At 31.3% G+C, this 16,099-nt stretch overlaps 1 protein-coding gene across 1 annotated transcript in view; it reads right to left on the minus strand.

The window, feature by feature from the left end:
- COP1 (COP1 E3 ubiquitin ligase) overlaps positions 1 to 16,099 on the minus strand; it is a 253,868-nt gene that overhangs the window by 116,374 nt on the left and 121,395 nt on the right. Inside the window, 2 exon segments of the mRNA XM_074308440.1 lie at positions 742 to 885; positions 13,787 to 13,922. Of these exon segments, the coding sequence (XP_074164541.1) occupies positions 742 to 885; positions 13,787 to 13,922 (280 nt within the window).

Here is a 16,099-nt window from a genome sequence, read left to right on the forward strand (position 1 = left end):
AAAATCAATTTTTTCACATAATTTTTGAGTTTTCTGTCATTAGATTAAGGATAGCCTCTTGTTGGATAGACTGAAAGAAAAGCTTTATATATATCATACATTTAGAATGAGGAGGGGGAAAGTGTGACAAACTAGAGGAATATTTATATGCTTTTTATTTTTGTATGATCCTTTCCACTTCTGAGGGCCTGTATTATAAACAATTTCCTTAGGGGGTTTTCAGCTAACAATCCTAGACCAGAATCTTCCATTACCTGAGATAATATGCTTCTCTCAATATTCTCCAGACATTAAGGACTTGCCATATATAAAATATCTAGTTATCCTCAGGCTGGAGGAAAATATTATTCCTTCTTTCAGATACTATTCATAGACTGCATAGTACTAACCATTGACTGCAAATAATCCTATTTTGCATATGCCAAAATTCTATTTACATCTTTCCAAGCCCATCTTCTACAAACAATCTTCCATTTTTAAAAAATATAAGTAAGATGACATTTCTCATTTGGTCTCTGCATTCATATTGTGACTAAAAAAAAAAAACATATATAAGGGATACATGTTGTATCTATCACTCTTGTTTAACTTCTAAGGAATACATATATACTCTTTAAAAATTCAACTACAGGACTTATCACATAGTAATTCCTAAAAAAAGTTAAGAGAAATAACTGATAATCACAAAACAATAAAATTATTTACAAGTATATTACTCAAAACACAAAGCAACATACAGACCTGATTTTGGAATTACAGGTCATCTCATTTTCAGGGTAATGAATATCCACTGCATCCTGTATGACTGTCCCATATTCATATACTTTGATCTTCTTTGTTACCCCAGCAATGGCAAAATAGTCACAGTCTCTGTCAAATTCAATACTAAATAGAAAAAGTACATGAGTTAATAACTAAGTATATACAAAAACCAATGACTAACCAAGAGAATACTTCAAGATCTGTTATATTCTATTCCTAAAGTATTTTTTTTTTTGTTAGCCAGTATAAGATGACTTCTTGAAATAGTTTCAAACTGTGCTGGATTCCTATATCCATATTGCATTATTATTAAACTATTAACAAATTACAGAGAGAAAAAAATCATGTACAACTGTATACAGCCCCTCTGATAGATTGTTATTTTTTATTATAAGCTATCTGTAATAAGGCTGAATTCTCATACTGTGAGAATAGTGGGGGGGGAAATATTTGATGCAGATGAATAAAGAAGTCAAAAGATGATTAACAAGTGATTTCTTAACATATTTCAGAGTATGTTATACTTTGATTTTTTGGGAGGTAAGGGATGAAATTTCCCAGATTTTAATATTAAATACCTAACAAATTAGTCCTAGTGACATACTCTGAAAATATATAAACAGATGAGAAGGGCCTAATAAAAATCTAAAAATTAAGTGGAGATATATTATACACTACTTAGGATCAAAAGCCCTTTTGTGAAACTTTGATGAGACTAAAATATAAGATTACTGACTCTTTCAAGTTACAGATTAAGTCAGTAACTTTCAAAACTTGTTAAACAATTCCTTTTTTACTTAAAAAATTTCATATACAATTTGCATTAATAATTTATGATACTGGTGATTTTCTAAGCTTGTATTTTGTTTCAAAAATATAACATCTTCTATGGCATAAGAAAAATTTTAAACATAATAAAATAACAATTACTGCACTGTATTCATTGTTTTAGATGTCTATATTTAGAAATAAAAATGACATTCAAAGTTAGCTCCTCTTATTTTACAACTGAATAAATTGAGGTCTAAATGATTTTTTAACTTTCAGTATTTATACAAGTTAATGAGTTCAGTTTCCCTTTTTATTCTTCACATTGAAGATTTTAAAAAATATTTTATAATTGACATACATTCACAGATTCATGGAAAAGCATTTTTTTAAGAATTATTTTCAAAAAGGAGTAAAATTGCTAACAAGCCCTGATTTGATTGGAAGTATTTGCAATAGTAAGGTAAAGAAAGTAAGTGAAAATGAACTGGGTTACATTGTATAAGAGGAATTAAAGTGATGCCAACTACAACTTCTGGTTCCTGGGACTTGCTTATACAAAAAATTGATTTTTCTTTTTGTAGTAACTTCAGTAGGTGCTATCTTAATCTGGCTTTATCTGGCAGCTTAACCTACCCTCTGCTCCCCATAAAATGAGACAATAAATTTACTTAAATTGCCTTAATTGAACTGATATCTCATTTACTATTTGTTGCTCAATAGATTCAAGTACAACATAGCCAAAGTGAGTATAGCTATTCACCTATCTAAATAAAAAAAATTTCAATGTTCTGCCACTGAGAAATATTACTAGACCTAGTAAAGGGCTCAATTATTAGATCCAGATTTTATGTTTCCCAGCCTCCTTATTTGACTGATAGTTGTCTTTTCTGCAGAATTACCTTCACATTTCATATCCTTAAGCTCCCTTTCTTCTCTCCCCTTTCTGTCTCTTGCTGGATTCAAAGTTATCATTATGCCAGTGGCCTTAAAATATGTCTAGACTTCATCTCTCTTCTATACTCCTCTCATCGCCAACTGCATACTAGTAATAGCCACCTACATTTCCCTTACGCAAATAAATTCAACATACTTCAAATAGAATTCACCATCATTCCCTCAAAAACATTCTCTTATTGCTATATATATAGCTAACATTTCTGAGACAATGTTAATTAACAGAGGTGATAACAAGGTGAAGCATCCTTGCTTCATCCCTGATTGTAGAGGAAGACTTCTAGCTTATTCTCATAACAAATGCTAATGACATATACTATACATATATATTTTTTTTTCATTCAACAAATATTTATTACATATTTACCATATGCAAAGCACAAAAGCAAAATGAAACCCAGGCCCTTTCTTCAAGGAGCTTATTTCCCACTATGGGGAAGTAACTACAATCATATACTATATATATTTTAAGGTAAACTCCATTAATTCCTTTGCTCTCTGTTTTTAAGAGATATTGATATTGTATTTTGTCAAAAACTCTTTGATTTCTGTTAGTTGTGTAATTGATATGATTAATTATACTATTATTGGATCAGCCCTGTATTGTTGATATAAATTCCACCTGGTCCAAGTGTACGATGCTTGTGATATTACTATAAACTCTTTGCTAATTTTTTTAATTTAAAATTCCTGCATCTATACATTAGGAAAATTGATCTATAATTTTCTTTCTCTGCCTTGGCTCTTCTTGGTTTGGGTATCAGCACCCTATTAGAGTCACAAAAAAGAATTTGTTTTTACCAGGATTCTTAAACTTAACTCTTAAAAATAATAACTGAATTTTTTTTAAAAAAGAAAGAAATAGCAGAATACTGAAGAATTAAAGATCATTGGGGAAATGTGCCCAAAGTAAGAACTAGGAACTTAATCCTACCTTCATTATTTTATGAAAGGAATAGTAAACTTAAGTTGTCATTATCCCTCTAAATAAAACCTTCCAAGAAAACATTTTTTATGCCAATTACTAAGTAGGTAAATGGCAAGAGGAAAAAAAAAAGTTGTTTTTTTTTTATAATTGACATTAACTTAGATAGCTAAAATGAATTAAAAAATTTGTGAAAAATAAAAACGCAACTTAAAAATCCAGAGTCTATGACAAAATGCTTGTTAGGCTTCTGTCACTGTTATTACCCCATGAAGACCAACATAGGAACAATGGAACATAATGCTTCATGTTAGGCATGTAGTCCAAAGTCTAAAAGTAACACAATACCAATCCCTTGAAGAAAATTATATAACAATTGATTCTATTTCAATCCCAAATTAATTCATTCCAATAAGCACCGACTAAAATATTAAATCTAAATCTGTCACAAACAACATAATACGTTATCCTTCAATGCTACTAAATCTTACTAGTCTCTTATATAGGTTTCCATTTTTTTCTATTTTTTAAGTTCTACATATATATATATATATATATATATATACTTTAATATAGAGTATTCGTAAAATCAAATATTCTTCATTTCATGACACACAAAATTTAGAAACTCTTTTAGTCTAGTTGTCAAAGGTTGGAGGTTTAAAATTGTTAAGACAAGTACCAAAAAAAGTTTTATAAGGTTGAGGATGGGAAACTAGGGCATAAAATTAGCACTGATAAAATTTACTTTGAGAATCAAAGCATAACATAAAATCTAAGAGTTGGAAGGAGATCTCAAAGACTAACTATCATATTAGAAAGGAAGTTAAATCTCCTCTATAACATCTTCATTAAATGAATGAATTACTGTATGCCAGTCATTCCACAAATGGTCATAAAGCCTTTACTTACAAACTTCCCCTGAGAAGGGCTCAACATCCACTCCATCTTCTTCCACTTTCATCTAGTCTGTTTTCCTTAATGAATTTTACTTTCATTTCTCCTTCCAGAACAACTCTAACGCTTCTTTACCATAACAATCCTTTAATTGCTATTTCTAAGTCTAAATAAAAACAAAAAAAATTTACTCTTTCTAGTTCCTCCAAATCTTTTCAAAATATCCATTTTGTAGTCATGCCTACTCCAAATCTTATTTGTGGTCCTAATTTTTGAAACCCCAGTACAGAACTTTATATATTTATCCTTAATACATTTAATACTATTCATTAAAAAAAAAATTACTTTTCCAAGACTCATACAAACAAATCTCCTTACTATGTACTACAATTTTGCCAGGAACAGAAGTCAAATTAATTTGATCAACAATTATAAACAATATTCTTTTTTGAAAATTTGAAAAACACTCATTCTTCTCTAGTCCTACTATAGCTCTTCTGTTGTCAAAAATCTTCCAAAGTTTAAAAAGGTATCAGTCACATTTGCTTATTCCTATCACATTCTAGGAAAAAGTTAGCTGGGGTCTATAGACTCAAAATCATGAAGGATAGCCATATTGGACCTGTTTCTCCATTTATCTTTTCTTTATATTACTTGGTAACTCTTTTTATACTATTCTTCCTGGATTAAAGGTCTTTTTCCATGAAAAGGGAAACAAAAACCAAATAGGTATGAATTCAGGGTTGTTTTGTTGTTGTTGGAATGATTTTTATCCTCCCTCTTATTTACATCCTTTATACTTTAAATAGAAGCCCTTGAGCATAACAAAAAAAAAAAAAAAAAAAAAAAAAAAAAAAAAAAACCTCTCCTTTTTATTAATATCTCTTAAAATTTTTATAGAACTGTACATTTTTATTCATTCTGAAATATTATTTTTAATTTCTATCTTCTACACATTTTTTTTAAATTCTGAGAATACCAATATGTATGTATGTATGTATGTATGTACGTATGTATGTATTCTTTCAACAGAATTCCTTCTTCCTCAGTAGAAACATGTCAGCCTCTATCTTCAGTTTTTCATTCTTGAGAGTTTCTTATTTCTCTTGGAATAATTTCCTACCTGCTTTTTTAAATGACTGTATTTTCTCCAAAACTAGAGCATAGTATTCATACTATACTGAAATATATGCTACAATAACTATTTCTCTATGGTTTTTATTGTTTCCAATTCAACATCAGTTCCTCATTATTCATTTAAAAAAAAAATCAGGTCCAGCTAAAAGCCATTCCTTATAGGGGTCAAAGGATATGAAAATATTTTTCAAAGAAAGAATTACAAATCATTAACAGTAATATAAAAGAATGTTACAAATTGCCATTAACAAAAGTCAAACTACATGGAGGTTTCACGTCACACTCTACAAACTTGCAAAAATGACAAAAGATAAGAATAGACAATGGTAGAATTCTCACAAGACAGGAATATGAGGTGCATTGTCGATGTAGCTGTGAATCAGTATGATCCTTTTTGTAAAAAAGTTGGAATTACATGAATAAAGTAACTAAAATGTAGCCATGCTATAACTCAAGATTCCACAGCTAGGCTTATCCTCCAAGGATGCCATTTGTAAGAAGAAATTGTCCCAAATCACCAAGATGCTAATACCAGCACTTTTTGTAGCAGCAAAGACCTGGAAACAAAGTATGTGGCTATTGACTAGAGAATTATTAACTAATAGACTAAGGTAATGAATATTATTGGGCTACAAATATGAAACCATAAATATGAAGAAAACAGAAACACATGGAAAGAGCTACATGAAATAATACAGAGCCAAGAAAATAAACATGACTATAATGAAAATAGAGACACTACAGAAAAATCCAAAGTGAATGTGCAAAATTACAAAGCTTGAAGTAAGTATGTTCCAAAGAAGAGACACAGGAAGACGGCACTTCAACCTATTCTTCTTCACTTCGGTGATCAGATGTTCTCAAGTATGGCACACTGCACAAATTTTCAGACTAAATATTAATCAATTATGTTTATTGTTTCCCCACTTCTTTATTTTTTTTCTTTAAGAATTTATTTGTTATATGGAAAAGCTCTTTCAAAAATTCTCTCTCCCTTTCAACCAATACATTATTTTCTCTTCTGTGTGACTCTTGTCCATGACCACGCACAAACTGACAATTAAGATACAGACATTCCAAGAGTACAAGTGTTAGTTTTTCACATCTTCACTATCCCTCATGGCAATCCCTCATGAGAATTTTTTACTTCTTTCAATAGTTCTTGCTTACATACTACAGTCTGCTTACACCTTGTGCCTCTCCATTGCCCTCTATATGATATTCTTTATTCTTCTTCATCCTTTAGAAATTGTAGTTTTCTATATCGAGGGGTAGCTATGAAGCCTAGTAAATAAAACACTAAGCCTGGAGCCCAGAAGACCTGAATTCAAATTTGGCTTCAAACACTAATTAACAGTCTGACACTGGGCAAGTCCCTTCATCACTATTTGTCTTAAAGGTCTTTTCATTTCTAAAATGGGAATAATATTAGCACTTATCTCTCAGGGTTGTGGTGAGGCTTAAATTAATTAATATTGCAAATAGCTTGGTACAGTGTTTGGTGTTGAGTTAATGCTATATAAATGTTATTATTATTATTATTATCTTGCTGCCATAAAGCAACCTCAACAGAATGTTAACCGCTTGCAAAATATCTACCTATTCTGTCACTTTTATAAAAACACTATGAGTAACCTATAGGATTTTTAGGAATGAATTTAGGAAATCATCAAACATGGCAAGTTGGATTCAAACAAGCCACATTCAACAGTGAACTGAATCACTCCAATTTTGCAAGTGAATGAAAAATATAGAGAATAAAATCTCACTGTGCTTATTTCTTGTTAATTATGAAAAAACATTTGGTTCAGTATAACAAAATTCTATTCTGAATAATTCATTTCCAATTAGGTATTTCTCAGCTACACACCAAAATCTTCAAAATTCCATCAGGAAAAAAAAAAAAAAAAAAACAACTGTTCAACGATCCTATGAAAACTTCTTTGCATCACAGACAGAAGATACAGAAAGACGATGAGCTGGGCCCAAAGATGAACAGGAGAAGGGAGGCTAGGTTTAGATTGACATCTACAGAACTACAAACTACAGAACTCTCTTAAGAACCATAAACTCCCTATGAAAACATTTGTAAATGCCAACAAATTTTACCTGTTATACAACAAAGAGATCAGAAATAAGACAATTTCTAGATAACTAAAGAAATGAACATGCAAATCCAAGTCTTTGCTCAGTATCAGCTCTACTTTAAAGCTGGGCAAAGACTTTGGGGACACCTTATGCCATGTAATCATTGCTAGACAATGTTTTCCTGAAACCTTGGGGGAAAAATATTATTCTAAAAAGAATCAAATATACTTGAAGGTAAAATGAAAGAGCTAGAATATGTATTTCCATAGAACAAGAAGATATTGTTTAAGGATATAAAGACAAAACTGGTTTAATTTTGGAGGAGTTTTTTGTAATTTAAGAAATATTTTGGTAAGGGCTTCTTAGAATATATGAAGTTATGAGGTAGCACAGTAAAAATTACTTGTCAAAGCAATTAACTAAAATTTGAAAACCTAATCAATTAGTCAAAACTTTAAAAAAAATGTAAATTAGATGATTAGAAGCTCACCTGATTATCAGTGAGACAATTTTTATATATTAACAGCATTCAAACGAAGTAATATTCTAGTACATCTAGATATTTTAATATTACAAAGATAAAAATAAAATTCCACCATAGTGACTCCATAATCATATGTACTGACTATTTAACGTCATATTATACAGAGAAGCCAATTTCATAACCATTCTCTGTCCTTCTGACTGGAAGATGGTGTCATGAGCTCCAAAATCTCTAAGGAAAGAGTCTAGGTTAGAACTCATTTCTCTCCTAGCTTTATCATCATCTCACATCATCAGGTACCTTCTCTCATCCCCTATCACCAACCCCACTTTTTAGCTTCTTTCTTTATGTTATCTTTTATTTTGAACTCTAAGGTCCTTGAGGGTAGGGAATGTCTCTCTGCCTATCTCTGTCTGTCTCTCTCTCTCTCTCTCCTTCTTTCTTTCCTTCCCTTTCTCTCTCCCTCCCCAGATATAGATTAGAAATAGATAATATATAAATAATTTGTGTACTTTAGCACAACACCTGGTATACAGTAGGTGCTTAATAAATGTTTACTGGCTGACTAATAGTATTTCCTCAAATAAAAGCTCTCTTCATCAAAGATATAAGAATAACTGCATAGAAGGAAATATCTTTCAAAATACAGTTATTTTTTTTTTTTTTTAGGCTAAAGGAAAAACTCCTACTTTTAAAGCAAAAACAAATAACTTGTCTTCACTCAATCTCACTGAAGGGTATCGCAAAATCTGGCCAAACTCCATTTCTGCATCTTTACTAAATGGGAAGAAGGGAGGAAGGAAGGTGAAAAGTAAAGGTTTAAAATTCTAAGAATGCAAAAACTAAGTGTGTGAATAAGCATAATTCAACTTAAGAGTTAGTAGTTTTGTTGTTTCTCCTATATCTGAAAGCATTTTTAATGCCTCAAATTATATTGTACAGAAAATAAAATTTAAAAACAAAAACTTAAAAAGCATGTATGATAGGATATTGTCATATGATATGTCATAAAATCAATTGCAGACTCAAAATCATAATATTAAAACATTTATCTTGTCATGTAACTCAGGCTGTAATTTATAAATGTGAACTCATAGATTATTTACCTGCCATTTGTTTTCAGAAAAAGACTAAAATGCAAATATTAAAACATTTCCAAGATTAGGGGGAAAAAAATGTATTCCTAGCTGCCAATGTGTAGACTAAATTGTTTAAGGATAAGAGAAGGTACTGTCAAAAGGAAAATTTAGGGAAAATCTGAAAATCAAAGGATTGGAAAGAACGTTTTAGGGTTCTTTCCACAATACAAACCTTTCTATATCAATCCACATCTGATATCAAGACTACTCTCAACAGCACAAATAACCAGTCACTCTATCTCTGAATAAAGACTTCTACTAAGCAAAAGTCAGGAATACCTAAATTCAGATCCCACTTCAGACATTTATAAGCTATGTGACCCTAGGCAACTCATTTAATATCGTCTGTCTCAGATTCCTCATCTTCAAAATGAACTAGGGAAGGAAATGGCAAAGCATTTTAGTATCTTTGCCAAGAAAAACCCAAATGCTAAGAAGAATTAGCCATGACTGAAATGACTGAACAATAACCATAACTTCCTAATTCCAAGTCCAGTATTTCTATCCACTGTATCACCTATATTTCTTAAGAGAAAACTTTGTTTGCTTGTTTTTCCATGACAAAAGAATATTTTAAGTCCTAAGGACAAATGTAAAGAAATTAAGGGCCTTTTCAACCTAATTCAGGTAGCTAAGCAAAACTGAACAGTAATACTTAAAGGATATACTACAATTACTGGGCATACAAAAATTAAATAGGGGGGATGGGAGGTGTGGGGAGAATACTTTAATTGGAGTTATGAAGTAAGCAAGTCATTCCTCTCACCTCTCTGGATCTGTTTTCTTGTTTTATAAAGTTAGTCTGAAAAAAAATCTTTTTTTAATAGTTTAAAATGGATGTCTATTGAGGCCCCTACCAATTCTGAAATTTAGACAAGATGATCTCTAAAATGCTCCCTTCTTGCTATAAGATTCTATTAACCCAAGAAATATTTGCCATTTCCAAATATAGGTATATACATTAACTACTTAATATTATTTTTTCCAAAGACTATACACCACATTAGAAAAAAATGTTAAAAAGCAATCCATCAATAAACATTTACTAAATGTCTAATGTTATGATAAAGACTGCTGAGAAAACCCTGAAAGTACAAAAATAGAATGGAAAAAAAAAAAAATAGCCAATACTACTACTACTACTACTACTACTACTACTACTACTACTACTACTACTACTACACCACACACACACACACACACACACACACACACACACACACACACACACACACACACACACACACTTTTAACCTTTCACTATCCTATTCTATTAATGGCTTTTATTTAACCCATACATCATTAAGAAATGTTTATAAAAAAGGTATTTACTTTTAAATGGTCAGCTTTATTCTTTAACTATTCCAAACTAAACAAAGGCTGCCACCTTGTGGACTTATTGCATAATTAGATCAAAGTCAGAGGGAGGCACATTTAATAACTAATATTTTCTAAGACTACTACTCTCAGTATGCTTTGCAATATTTTCCAGGGGAATAATGAATAATTCACATTCAATTCTGTGTACTTTGTATTAATTGTGCAGTCAGATATGGTTATACTTTCCCTAAAAAAACAAAGTATTTAAAGTATTTAACATTAAAAAACAAACAAACAAACAAACAAAAAACCTCAGCAGTAACAAAAAGGGCAGAATCAAGATAGCCAAGTGATGAAAACAATGTACAAATTTCCCCTAGACAAACTTCTCTAAACAGATCTAGAAAATGCACCAGATTGAATAATGATAGGGAAATCCAGAAAAAGTCAGTTAAGTCATTTGGTCAACAACCGAGCTTCAGATAGTGAAGACAGATAGGGAACTCTGGACACTGGAGTCAGGGTTGGGTCAGTACATGCTCCTTGTAGAATGTTCTGGTGCTCAGGAAGAAACTGGAAATTAAGGCAAGTCTACATGGGTCACTACTAGACTCATACAGGGTACCTGTGGCAGTGACAGATGCAAACTGTCAGTTTTCTTGCTCACTCCCTAGTTAAAGGTCACAGATTCAAGGCAGACTCAGAAGGGGACTTGCACAAGGAAGTGGTATTCTTTGGGTGAGGAGGCCCTTCGTGGGTACTGAGAAAGGCCACAAAAGCATGAGTCAAATTCAAGTTCTGAGCAGGGTCTCACTTAGGACATTCAGACCACAATTTTGTCCCTAAGAGCCACAGAGGTTTCCAGCTGGCAAAGTCTCTAGGAGCAAAGTCTGATGGCACTCTCCTCCTACACATACACCTACCAAGGTCAGGCACTTGAGAGCTCAGACAAGGATGGCAACAATCAGATTTTGCCTTAGATCAGTTTGTTTTGGGAGCACTGAAAGCTTGTAAGTATCCAACCTACTGAAATTTTAGAGTAACACAACACTCAATAGTGCAAGGAAGCAACAACAGGACCAGTCCAGACTTTTGTTCAAGAAGTGTTGCTGAGACCAGATTTAACATCTATTATGAAATCAGGAAATAGGCTGGAAAAATGGGCAAACACAAAAGGAATGCAACCGTAATGAGTTATGATGAAAGAGATGCTCAAGACACAAACACAAAAAAAGAATGACAATAAAGAATAACATACCTTGAGCAAAAACTCAACTAGAATTGCTTCAAAGAGATTGAAGAGTTTTTTTTTTTTTTTTAATTTAAAGATGTTCTATAAGTGGAATGAGAGTGCTTGAGAAAAAATTGGAAAGGAAATGAAAGATATTAAAGAAAGAATTTAAAAGGGAATGAACAGCTTGGCATGAACAGGACAAGACTTTGCCTATGTAAAAAACTCCCTGAAGATTACCCAAATAGAAGCCAACAACTAAATGAGGCAACAATCAATCTTAAAATAAAGCTCAAATACAGAGAAAAAATAAAAGTAAAGTAGCTCATAGCAAATTTAAATTAATTGAAAAACAAATCAAGAAGAAAAAACACCATTATTTCCAGAAATTTTAAAAGAAAACTCCCTAGATTTCATAAAACCAAAAGGCAAAATAGAAATAAAATCGACAGGTAATCTCCGGGGGGGGGCGAGGACGGGAAAGGGAGGAAGCAAAGTGAAAACTCCCAGAAAAATCACTAGAAAAATCCAAATCTTCTAATAGAAGGAAAAAAAAATAGAAGAAAAAATGAGGGGGAGGAGGAGGAGGAGGGGGAGGAAGGGGAGGAGGAGGAAGAAGAAGAAGAATTATTTGAGTATCAAAAAATAAAAACTTGGAATGCAAAAAGATGCATGTCTAATCAATGCTATTGGATCCTTAATAAAATACAAGACCTCCAAACATTGTTGATTAAAAAATGTAGACTTTGAAATTCAAACACAGGAGTGAAAAGGAACATAAAAAGCAAATATAAATGAAGAATGATAATACACTAGATCAAGGATAAATTACTTATGGTCAAACATCATCAAAGATGATACATGTCTCCTTCTGTCATTCTGCCACAGAAGAAGTTCAATTAAATAAAGCCTAGAAGTGTTTCTGGTATATCACAATGATCTTAAGAATGGAAAAAAGGGGGAAGAGGAATCCACTAGGGAAAAGGTGTAGAGGTATGAGGGGGAAATCGTAGAAGAAATTAACTGGTGTAATCTGGGTGGATAAGACTTTTTTTTTTTTTTTAATTGTTAACGCTTCTAATGACTATCATCCTCTTCTGTTAATAATGAAGATCTATAAAAGCTTCTCAAAATGGATATGATCTTCTGAATAGCAAAACAAAAAACAAAAACAAAACCTTATTATATAATGAATTTCACTCTACTCTGAAAATATCAAGAGATTTATTGCTCTTCTAGCATTTTCTAATAAAATACTGTGAAAAGAAGTGCTGCTATTGTAATTGCTCAAGAAAGATTTTTTTTTTACAAAATTAAACCTATTTCAGATTAAACTTAAGTCAATTACCAAAATTCATATCCACTGTAAGAGAGCCCTCATCTGCATGTAATTTGTGCTGGGGTGAACTCAGTCAATCATACCCGATGTGTGCTACAGCAATCTGACTTTCATGGGTAATTTAGTAATTAGAAATTTTTGCTAAGAAATACATGCTTTAATTATTTTTACTGTGTTATTAAAAATACTTTTGATTCTACAAAAATAGCAATATATGAAATTTCTGACTTGTTACATTTTAGAAAACCTATTTTTCTTCTTCTTAATGACATATTTTTAATATGCCACTTAGATAATGTTCAAAGCACTTTCAGCACAAGATTAAAGGTACCAAAATGTCATCCAAATACATTTAAAACAATTGAATCTTAAGTCTACAACTGATTTTCAAAGATTAAGGTACAACTAGAGTTGATGGAATTAGACTAGAACTGTGGCTTTATGTGGCTTAAGTATAAAAGTCAGTCACTGAAGCAAAAATGTGTACATTTTTTCCCAATAAGAGAAAATTACCAGAATAATTAAATCCAATTATCAAAGAGACATTGTTAATAAAAAGAATCCAAACAAGTGACACTGGAAAAGGAAACTATAACCATAACAGGAAGTTTTCCAGAAACATTTTGACCAGCTATTATCCCACATTAAAAACAAACATGAGGATTATTCACATGCTCACATAAACAAAAAATAGAGACTTTATGCCTCACATACTATCCCATTAATGCACAATTCTTACCTGGAGACTATGCTTGAACCATTATAGAGGTCACTAGCGTAAGACAAAGTAGCCAAAGGTCGAACTGAATTGTATCGAGTGAACTTGGAAAGGCACTCTTGAAACTCATCCAACTGGCTTGCAGTTCTACTTTCATCTAAAATGAGATAATAAAGATTTAATGAAAAAGGTAGAAAAAAATCTGAAAATAAACAACAAAGTAATACCCACTTATTAAAAGATTAACTTAAAAGTTATTTTTTTCTGGGCATACCATTTGGAGATGACAACTATCCAAAAATTAATTTTCTGACCTCTTACAATTCTATCTAATGAAAATTAAGCTTTGTGGGACCAAAGTGGAACTATTTCACTTTCTTTTTTTTAACATAAAGAATGTATCCTTTATGTATTAGTCAATAATTTCTTAAATGTGGAAAGCTCTCAGTCTAGATTTGGTTAAATAGCTTTATTAAAACTAAACAAAATTTACAACAGGAAAGAAGTTTAAAAAAACTTGTTAGTTTTCTAAAACACACTTTAATAACTGTATAAATCTGTATACATATATTGCATTTAACATATAATTTAATATAACATGTATTGGTCTACCTGCCATCTGGGTGGGGGAGGAAAGGGAGAAGGGGAGAGGGGAAAATAGGGGAAAAGTTGGAACAGAAGATTTTGCAAGGGTCAAGGCTGAAAAATTACCATGCATATGTCTTATAAATAAAAAGCTATAGTTAAAATTAAAAAAAAAAAAAAAAAAACACTTTCCAAAAATACAGTTACATGATTATTTGGTTTTATTCCCAAACCATATTTCACAATAAATTTTATTTTAAATAAAAAGAGAAGTGTCCTTTCACATTATACTTTTTTGAATGGTCAACTTAATGAAAAAGTATACAGAATTTCAGTGGAACAATGATTTTTAAAAGTCAGTATTTAAATGTCTTTCAAGGAACAAAATAACAAAAAACAGTCTTGATGGAAAACTGAAAACAAAGCATCACAATATCTATATATCTATATATCTATATCTATATATATCTGTACAAGATCTATTTAATAATTAATTCAACAAGCTATCCATGCAGGTATCCATTATGATATGAATGGCATTTTCATCCATTTTATTTTTCCAGAAGGGATGTTAAAAACTTGAATGAAGCCTACAACACAAGGCAAACATTACAACTAAAATTGTCTGTGAAATGGAATTTCTCTTAAAATTTTTACTACCAAAATTAGCTTTTAAAAAAAAAATAAAAGAATTCAGAACTATTATCATTTGAAAGTATATTTATTGAAACTGTCTCTATGGTAAAAAATCTAAAGCTCAGAATATTAAACATGTGAAATTCTTGGAAATGGATGGATAAAAGAAACAAAATTTACTATTCCCCATTTCTGGATATGATGTAGAAATATACTAAGTTTTGGCTATGATATAAATATATTTCTGTTGAGGAAGATATATTAGCACCATAACTTTTAGTTATGCTTTTGGCTTAAGCTTGCTGTTTTTAATAAAAAGATGGAGACCTTTTTATAAAATTATACATGAGTAGCAACAAAAGGATGGCTGGATAAACTATCATACAATTCAGAAATGTCAAATATATGGTCTGCAAACAACACTTGATGAATGCAGTTAAACCAGAACAAAATTAATTGAGAAATATTAATAAAATAAATAATACAAAAGAAAATAAATGTTAATGTGAGGTTTGTAAGTTAATAAACAATCCATAGAAATCTGTATACAGAAGTTAAGAATCCCCAAGAATATACTCAACCAGTATAAAACTAAATTCATTGTTTTTCCCACCAAAGTCTCCTTTCTTCCTATCTTCCCCACTATCTTCTTAATCTCTCCAGTCTTACAATTCATGTTCTTGACCTCCACTCTTGTCATCCCCACCCTACCACAACCAATTAACTGGCAATGTTTAAAAAAAAAAAAAAAATCCTCCTTATTTTATCTTCATAACATTCCACTACCTCTTTGTTCATCTGACTCAACCACCATTCTGGTTCCATTAATATAGGCTATTTATTGCAAATAGCTTACTTTCTGGTTTTCCTGACACAAATCTCCCCTCCCTACTCCCGTATATCCTGCTGTCAAAGTGATCTTTCCCAAAACAAAGGTTTAACCATGTCATCCTTCCTCCTCCACATTCAATAAATTCAAATGGTTCCAGGATCAAATATGAAATATCCTGTGTAGTGTTCAAAGGTATTTATAAGCTACCTTTTCCCCACCTTTCTAGTCTTTTTACACTTTACACCTTGGTATGTATTCTGAAATCAAGTAACACTGGCTTC

This window comes from Sminthopsis crassicaudata, chromosome 4, assembly GCF_048593235.1.
Source record: "Sminthopsis crassicaudata isolate SCR6 chromosome 4, ASM4859323v1, whole genome shotgun sequence".
In the NCBI taxonomy this organism is placed as follows: domain Eukaryota; kingdom Metazoa; phylum Chordata; class Mammalia; order Dasyuromorphia; family Dasyuridae; genus Sminthopsis; species Sminthopsis crassicaudata.